General features: G+C 40.6%; 1 protein-coding gene and 1 non-coding gene across 2 annotated transcripts in view; one reads left to right on the forward strand and one right to left on the reverse strand.

The window, feature by feature from the left end:
* Positions 1-9,739, forward strand: part of LOC134657292 (ceramide synthase 6-like) — a 30,803-nt gene extending 21,064 nt beyond the window's left edge. Inside the window, exons 6-8 of the mRNA XM_063512874.1 lie at positions 7,023-7,167; positions 8,721-8,800; positions 9,718-9,739. Of these exons, the coding sequence (XP_063368944.1) occupies positions 7,023-7,167; positions 8,721-8,800; positions 9,718-9,724 (232 nt within the window). The 3' untranslated portion in view covers positions 9,725-9,739. The remainder of the gene's footprint in view (positions 1-7,022; positions 7,168-8,720; positions 8,801-9,717) is intronic.
* On the reverse strand, positions 7,597-7,668 carry Trnat-cgu (transfer RNA threonine (anticodon CGU)). The gene has a single exon. It is a non-coding gene; the product is annotated as a tRNA-Thr (tRNA).

Consider the following 9,739-nt stretch of genomic DNA (forward strand, 5'->3'; position numbering starts at 1 on the left):
CGACTTCTTACGCGTGGATTTGTATATTGGTGGTTATATATTCTACATTAGCTAAGAACATTATGCAGCAAACAAAAGATAGCAGTAGGGGCGGTTAATCATTTGTTAATTAGGTATTCTTCAACGCATGAGATTTGTCTTTCACAACCGGGCTACGATGTTTCAAGCCACAAACTGAATAAAATTGTTCTCGATATAATCCCTCTCAACCCCCAGAAGATTTTCAAGACCACTATTTAATAAATCCTACTAACTAACTACTCATTAACCGCTTTAAAAAAAAGGAGGTCCCCAGTTTGACCCGTATGTATGTATATTTATTTGTTCGCGATTATCTCGCGTTTGGCTGAACCGATTTTGATGCGGTTTTCAGAAAAGTGTTTGTTACATTCTGGAGGAGGTTTTAGTATACATAGATCTGAGCTGATGCTGAACCCTGGCTGTTCCTAGTGGAACTCAAGTTTGGTGCAACATAGGCAGGCTGTTTTGGTCATCCGACACGCCTTGATGAGAACTTGGGAGAGCAGTACCTACCCAAGATAGACCTGATGCTGAACCCTGGATGTACCTAGTGGAACTCAGGATGTACCTAGTGGAACTCAGGTTTGGTGCAACATAGGCCCACGCTATTTTGGTCATCCGTCACCTCTTGATGAACACTTGGGAGAGCAGTACCCAAGATAGAGGTGATCCTGTACCCTGGCTGTACCTAGTGGAACTCAGGTTAGGTGCAACATAGGCCCAAGCTATTTTGGTCATCCGTCACATCTTGATGAGCACTTGGGAGAGCAGTACCCAAGATAGAGCTGATGCTGAACCCTGGCTGTACCTAGTGGAACTCAGGTTTGGTACAACGTAGGCCCACGCAATTTTGGGCATTCGTCACATCTTGATGAGCACTTGGGAGAGCAGTACCCAAGATAGAGCTGATGCTGAACCCTGGCTGTACCTAGTGGAACTCAGGTTTGGTGCAACATAGGCCAACGCTATTTTGATCATCCGTCATATTTTGATGAGCACTTGGGAGAGCAGTACCCGAAATAGAGCTGATGCTGAACCCTGGCTGTACCTAGTGGAACTCAGGTTTATTGCAACACAGGCCCACGCTATTTTGGTCATCCGTCATATCTTGATGAGCACTTGGGAAAGCAGTACCCGAAAAAGAGCTGATGCTGAACCCTGGCTGTACCTAGTTGAACTCAGGTTTGTTGCAACATAGGCCCACGCTATTTTGGTCATCCGTCACATCTTGATGAGCACTTGAGAGAGCAGTACCCAAGATAGAGCTGATGCTGAACCCTGGCTGTACCTAGTGGAACTCAGGTTTGGTGCAACATAGGCCAACGCTATTTTGGGCATTCGTCGCATCTTGATGAGCACTTGGGAGAGCAATACCCATTATAGAGCTGATGCTGAACCCTGGCTGTACCTAGTGGAACTCAGGTTTGATGCAACATAGGCCCACGTTATTTTGGTCATCCGTCACATCTTGATGAGTACTTGGGAGAGCAGTACCCAAGATAAAGCTGATGCTGAACCCTAGCTGTACCTAGTGGAACTCAGGTTTGGTGCAACATAGGCCCATGCTATTTTGGTCATCCGTCACATCTTGATGAGCACTTGGGAGAGCAGTACCTAAGATAGAGCTGATGCTCTACCCTGGCTATACCTAGTGTAACTCAGGTTTGATGCAACATAGGCACACTTTGTTTTGTTTAACCGACTTGTCGTCGTGTGCCTATGTTGCAGAGTTCCACTAGGTGGGTCGATCAACTTTTTTCAAACCGCCTGCGGTTTCCAGAAAAGTGTTTGTTACAGTCTGGAGAAGGTTTGAAAAACCAATCGGACCCGGTAGGTGGCGATGCTATCTGTATACCGACCAACAAATTTTAGTTGCTGAAACCGATTTAGATAAAATAGTGGGAGTGAGAGTCGGACTCGGACTGGGACTGGGAATGGGAGTGGGACTGGGACTGGAAGTGGGAGTGGCAGTGGGAGTGGGAGCAATATATGTACATACAAATCGTTTGGCACCGAAATGTCATATTGTGTTTTGTCGCGATTATCATCGAGTTAGGTCATCACCAACATTAGTAGGTAGTTACTTACCAGCCCAAAACTAAATGGAGAGCTTAACAAACTATTATGTTAGCCTAAAAACTGAAGTAAATGAAGTACCTTTCACTAAAAAGTAAAAAATAAAATAAAATAAATAAAAAAGAATAAAAAATTAAAAATAAACAAAAAGAAAACTAAAACAAAATAATTTAATAGATACCTACTGAATTACACTAAAACTAAGTGGAGAGCCTAACAAACTAGTATTTTAGCCCAAAACCTAAAATAACTGAAGTACTTATCACTAAAAAGTAAAAAATAAAATAAGTAAATAAATTAAACAAAAAGAAAACCAAAACAAAATAACGTAATATAATTTCTTAAAAAAAAGCCTTCAAAAAACCAACCCACTGAAAAGCACAAAATAATTTTTATATGGCACCCCTATACGTGTCCAGTCCCTATCCTGTCGTAAAGCAAATTTCTGCCAAAAAGTAATTAATACCAAAATAGTAGGTTTTACCAAACCTGAGTTCCACTAGGTACATCCAGGGTTAAGCATCAGTTCTATCTTGGGTACTGCTCTCCCAAGTACCTACTCATCAAGACGATTCGGAATTTCGGATGACCAAAACAGAGTGTGCCTATGTTGCACCAAACCTCAGTTCCACTAGGTACAGCGAGGGTTCAGCACCAGCTCTATCTTGGGTACTGCTCTCCCAAGTGCTCATCAAGATATGACGGATGACCAAAATAGCGTGGGCCTATGTTGCAACAAACCTGAGTTCAACTAGGTACAGCAAGGGTACAGCAACAGCTCTATCTTGGGTACTGCTCTTCCAAGTGCTCATCAAATGACCAAAATAGCGTGGGCATATATTGCACCAAACCTGAGTTCCACTAGGTACATCCAGGGTTCAGCATCAGCTCTATCTAGGGTACTGCTCTCCCAAGTGCTCATCAATACGCATGGGATGACCAAAACAGCGTGTGCGTATGTTGCACCAAACCTGAGTTCCACTAGGTACAGCCAGGGTTCAGCATCAGCTCTATCTTGGGTACTGCTCTCCCAAGTGCTCATCAAGACGTGTCGGATGACCAAAACAGCGTGTGCGTATGTTGCACCAAACCTGAGTTCCACTAGGTACAGCCAGGGTTCAGCATCAGCTCGGATCTAGGTATACTAAAACCTTCTCCAGGAAGTAAGAAAAACTTTTCTGAAAACCGCATCAAAATCGGTTTAGCCAAACGCGAGATAATCGCGAACAAATACATATACATACATACGGGTCAAACTGAGAACCTCCTTTTTTTTTTGAAGTCGGTTAAAAATAGCCAGGGAGGCTCGCGGGCCGCAAGTGACGGGTTCACGGGCCGCATGCGGCCCGCGAGCCGCAGATTGCCGACCGCTGGGTTAGGGGCTTGAAACTGCGTAGCCAGGTTGTGAAAGACAAATCTCATGCGTTGTATAATAATTAAATTAACAAATGATTAACCGTCCCTACTGCTACCTTTTGCTGCATAATGTTCTAAGCTACTCTGTAGAATATAAATAACCACCAATATACAAATCCACGCGTACGAAGTCGCGGGCAACAGCTAGTTTATATATATATATATATATATATATATATAGATGTGGAAACGAACAAAAGCTAATGTAAATTATGCGGCAACAAGCTGACGGTAAGGATGTTGTATTTTTATTCTTTTACAAGTTAACATCACTCACTCTCGCATTAATTGTTTCTTAAACCTTAAACCACGTCGATAACCTATACAATAATTCCATTCCATTTTCTTTCCTTTTCATACACTAGCGTAGATATATACTAATCCTGTCTCTTTCACGCAAGGCTAAACTACGACAATACTAAAGGGAAAGCTTTATAAAAAGCGCTTAATGATAAGGGTAACCCTTATTAAGGGATTGCAAGGCGTATAGGCTAGCGGTAAGCAATTGCAAAGGGCTAGCCTTATTTTTGGCTGAGCTTTTCGGTAAGGGTAAGTCAAATGAATGGGCTTGCAGTTCAAAAGGGAGAGTCTTATAATGTGTTAGCCGTGTGTAAGGGACGCCCATTGAAAGGCTTTTCTCGCGGAAAGGGTTGATCGGTCCCTGCTCGTTCAATATTTTTTGTAAATTATACCTCAAATTATAGCTAATAGCTAAGATATATTTTTAGAATTGGCTCAGAAAGCCCTTTCGTTTATTAATACCACACACGATAGGTTTCTAAACATTTTTTTTTAATTCCATACAAAAAAAAGATGACGTCATAACTTCTCTCGTTTTTTTTTATTTGTTGTTGCTTCGGGTCAAATTGTTTCAAATGTCCTAAAGATCAATCGTACTGTTTTTCATACCTTTAACACCATTTGCAGCGTTTTTTGGTGAACCGCCAGCGCTACAACTACGGGGTTGCGTGAACAAGAGATTTCCTTTCGCAGGATTGGTCCTTAGGACCCAAGGATGGATTTAAAAAGTGGCGCCACCCAGATTTTAGGTGTAAAATTTCAAAATTTATCTAGTTATCTATATTATTTAAGCTACTAGGCTAAGTTTGATATCGTTTTCTATAAATCGGGGATGCGGAATTCATTTATGATATCATATTTCTACCATTCCGTAGTAAAAACACATAAAATATGAAGATTTTTTATTTAAATTCCTCTTGACGTTTAAACCGCTGAACCAATTTAGTTGAAAATTGGTATAGACATGACTTGAGTCCCAGGGAAGAACAAAGATACTTTTAATCTCAAAAATAATCCCTTAAGGGTGTAAAAAAGGGAGGTGGAAATTTGTATGGGGATTCAATAATCGCTGAACCGATTTAGATAAAATTTGGTATAGAGATAGTTTGAGTCTCGTGGAAAAGCATAGGATAGTTTTTATCCCGAAAAAATATATGAAAGGTAAGGTGTAGGGTTGTATGGGGAATCAATAAACACTGAACATTGATTTAGTTGAAAATGATACTAAACTTGACTTAGAACCTAAACTTATTAACCTCAGACGTCGCAGACGCTTAAAACCCCCCCACGCTCCACCTGCATCAAAAATCTGGGTGGCTCCTCTTCGTAAATCCATCCTTGGGTCCTAAGGACCAATCCTGCCAAAGGAAATCTCTTGTTCACGCAACGCCGTAGTTGACCTTTTTATGCTCTGAGCACACTCGACTAATACCTACATACGCAGAGTCACTGGCCTTGAATGGGTTAACGTAGACACATTTGTAGAAAATGTTGTAGCTTCAAGCAATAGTAATCCCATCAAAAACATTACATGTAAAAAAGTGCCAGTCTCGCACCGCTTTTATACCGCACAAAAAAGTTTTGAGATATAATGTGAAACCAAGTCGGTTATTTTAATCAGTGCCAGGGGGTGTTAAAACCCTATCAATAAGATATCTTTAATTTGTAATACGTATAATGACTTGGCAGATACTTAATGTGTGTAATAGTTGGTCGTAGAGTAATATAAATATTTTACCGAGTGTTCGTTTTCACGGTACCTAAACGAGTTTTCTGCGTGTTTCTCGCAAGTTCAATAAGTAACAAGTCTATTAAAAAAATAAATAAAAAAATTCGGCTTAAGACGCGTTTAGTATCCAGTATCATGTTATTAATCACTTTTTGTGTAAAGCGCCTGCATGTTTTGTGTGCGCCTGAACTGCCTGCAATGAAGATGTAATATTGCTATTTAAAATGAGCAGGCGTCTATATATATATTTATTCAATTCCATATTTCTCTTTAACCGCTCTCTGAATTTGATTGTGCTTCATACATGTGGAAGCACATTGCGAGCACTAACCTTAGGCAGTACTTTCACCCTTGAGTAGGCAGCCGTTAGCTGGATCTGGAAATGCACCCGCCAACCTGACGTCAGGATGGCGGGCGTCATCTATTTCTTAAATATCTCTGGAGTTTAAAGAGCACATTGCTCCAATTTTGGCGCACATTTGGCACATTGCTAGCACTAACTCCTGACGTATACCGCAGCTCCATTTGTTGATGTACACCCGCCATCCTGATACACACCCATGCACGGACACCCCTCGCGCCCCGCGATGTCGATACACACGTCACATACGTGTTTCGCGCTGGATAAGCGCCTACATCACCACACGAGCAAATATTACTATAGAATTATTTATTTAGTTAGGCACTTATATTTTAGTTTTACCTAATATAATTTATTTAGTTTTAAGATTATTCTTAGTGTATTTTTATGACAAAATTGATCATTCAAGGAGCGTCAAGACGCTAACGTTACAACTTATCATATTTGTGTAGTGTATGGAAATCGAACGAAATTTTTGTAATTATTTTTTGAACTTTAGGACGAGGACTCTTTTAATGAAAGTTACTTCAGTTAGGGCCACCACATGTGTGTGGGCTCGTCGATTCTTGTAACATGTTAAACGGCATTGTAGTATAAGTTGATACGTCTATTTTATGTTAATATCGTATGGGATCATCGAAATAATAGCTACACTTACATGTTACGTGACTGCCTTTTGACCTCTTGTGAAATCGTTAGGATTAAGTGTCGCTCTTCTGCATCGTACACTATAATTTTATTATTGATGTTGTAAAAAATGCATGCATCCATAATGTTGTCTGTAACAATAGATAAATAAATTCATTCATTCATAATCAAAGTTCTTAGCAGATAATATTAGCCATTGGCATATAGTCGAGAAATTGGGACCGGTTCCGCAGTGGCGGGATGGCCTAGGGGTTCAAGGCGTTAGCCCGGATTGCTAACTTAGCAATGCTAAGGACGCCGGTTCGAATCCGGCCTTCACCACTGGAGGGCTTCGTCACTTTTTCTTTAATATATGACATCTACCTACCTACAATGTAGATTAGTCATGTAAGCCTGACCTGTAATTTATATTATTAATAAAATATGAGTATGAGTATTTCAGTTTATAATAATTTTAATGTCTGATTTCAGTACACTGATTAGAGCGCCGATGCTACTACCCATGTTCCCGGCATATTACATCTTCAACTCGCTGCTCTGCTTACTGCTGGTGCTGCACGTGGTGTGGACGTGGCTTATACTACAGATAGCCTACAAGGCCATATACGCTGGAAAGGTAGGCTGTTGTGAAATATATATCCAATATTTTAGGTTATTTTACCGTATTTCTTCTTCCTCGCGTTGTGCCGGCATTTTTCCACGGCTCATGGGAGCCTGGGGTCCGCTTGGCAACTAATCTCAGGAATTGGCGTGTGCACTAGTTTTTACCGTATTTATTTAAGACTAAAGAACATAGTACTCGGGCCAGTCTGGCGCGCGCCGGGAGTTTGTATGGCAGATTTTGGACTTTATTGCTAAGTCAATAAGGGTCGTAGATGATTTTACTTTGTGCACTAGAGCTTAAAAAGCGATTTTATGTCGTCTGCGCACGACTTAAAGTCGAACTTTACGAGCATGCAAAGTGAAAAGAGTATTTACAAATACTGTAGTATTATAAACTGAAATAGATATCATACACAAAAGAAAAAGTGACCAAGTCCACCGGTGGCTGAGGCGGGACTCGAACCCGCGTCTTCAGCTTACGCGGCTAACGTCCTGACCACTAGACCACCCGGCCACGGCGGTACTCGTCCCAAATTCTCTGGTGTAAGCTATCTTTGAGAGGCTAGGCACCTTTGACAAACTCTAAGGGCGAGCAGTGTGTGCTTGCACCTACTATACGAATCCTTTACTGGATTACGGTATAGCGAGAGAGGTGGTGCTGCCATCTATCCAACTAAGGAACAAATCAAATTATTTAGATCAGGGATGTTGCGAATATCCGCATCCGCATCCGCAACCGCGGAACTTCCGCATTATTTTCAACATCCGCATCCGCATCCGCATAAAATCGATGCGGATTTAATGCGGATGCGGATGTGGAACAGGTCGGTACAGGAACGTCTTAGCATCGGCGTAAGTGCTAGACTGCTAGGTAATTTAGTCATTAACCAAAAAAACCTATTAGAAATGGGCAGTGAAGCGTAAGTGGGACTTAATGTACGGAACCCTTGGAACGCGAGTCCGACTCGCACTTGGCCGGTTTTTTGAAATAAAAATTACTAAAATGTAATATTTGTCGTTTTTTATGGTACTATCTTGACATCCGCATCCGCATCCGCATCCGCGGATGTCAAAAAATCGGCATCCGCAACATCCCTGATTTAGATTGTATTGATGTTTTTAATTTTTAACAAGCAGAAACATCTGCGATCGATGCTATTAAGCTTAGAATAAATTTAAAAGTGGAAAAATTACTGTCTTGGGGGAGACTTGAACTCACGGCCTCTGGATCGATACTCCAGCGCTGCGGTGCTTGTTAAAAAATTAAAAATAGTATGGGTAGCGCATCGTAACTGGTGAATTTCCAACATGACTAGGAACTCCGGTAGCCGTTCAAGAAGTGTAACGCTCTTACGGTAGATGTCGCTCGGGTCCCCTTGACCCATATGGTGGAAAGGTTTGCTGGCTATGGATGAGGTCTTGGTGGCTCAGATGGCAGAGCGCTGGAGTATCGATCCAGAGGCCGTGAGTTCCAAGTCTCATCCAAGACAGTAATTTTTCCACTTTTAAATTGATTGTATTGATGTTGTTTGTAGTGTTTGTATTGTATTGTATTATGATTTCCAGATGGACGGAGACATCCGCAGCAGTTCAGACGAAGTGAGCGACAGCTCAAACCGCTCAAACGGCACGGCGCGACCACACAAGTAATACAAATACCTACCTATTTTCAGGGTTCCAAATTATCCAGATAATTAGTCTTTGATAATTATCCGATAAATATTTAAACGAGCAATTCTTGTATACTTATTTATTTATATATATTTCGGGGATCTCAGAAACAGCTGTAACGATGTCGATGAAATTTGCTATATGGGGGTTTTCGGGGGCGAAAAATCGATCTAGCTGGGTCTTATCCCTGGGAAAATAATTAAACTCTGACACAGCCTCTTTGTCAGCAGAAAAAGGAGCCTATTTAAAAAATATAGGCGCGTAGGGTTGATTTCCTATAGAACATTTTAATTTCGCGCCTTTTTCTACTGACAAGTTGGGTGTGTTTGAATATACAGGGTGCTTCCTGTAACAGGAGCAATAAATTAAAATGTAGGCTGTACTCCTCAAACTGACCAACATTTGTTCAGCAACTTTTAAAAATTATGAATCCTTTAGACTTCCTCTTTTTCATACAAAATAAATATTGCCTTCAATGTACGCTGACATCAGTGTGTTTGACGTTGCTTGTCACGCTTTAAACATAACAAAATTTGCAATACATTGCGTCTTAGAATAAACTTTAAAGTGTAATAAAAATCAAAACCTGAGTTATTTTCAAAAGTTGCTGAACAAATGTTGGTCAGTTTAAGGAGTACAGCCTACAGTTTAATTTATTGCTCCTGTTACAGGAAGCACTCTGTATATGTCGTCTCTTTCGTACGTCAATTTTTGATTTAGAAATTGCCTTCTTTTAAGTATAAAAATTTGCTTCATTTCATATTTTTAGAGGTCTTACATTGGAAAGTATTACTAATATTTTACTTCAACCATATTTTTATTATTTAACCTCAAAGTATAAAGCAAAGTTTCTTTGTCTTTGCCAAAGTAACACAATCTGTTATATTTTCAGAGACTAATCACCCAAGGATCAC

The sequence above is a fragment of the Cydia amplana genome, chromosome 19, assembly GCF_948474715.1.
Source record: "Cydia amplana chromosome 19, ilCydAmpl1.1, whole genome shotgun sequence".
Taxonomy (NCBI): Eukaryota; Metazoa; Arthropoda; class Insecta; order Lepidoptera; family Tortricidae; genus Cydia; species Cydia amplana.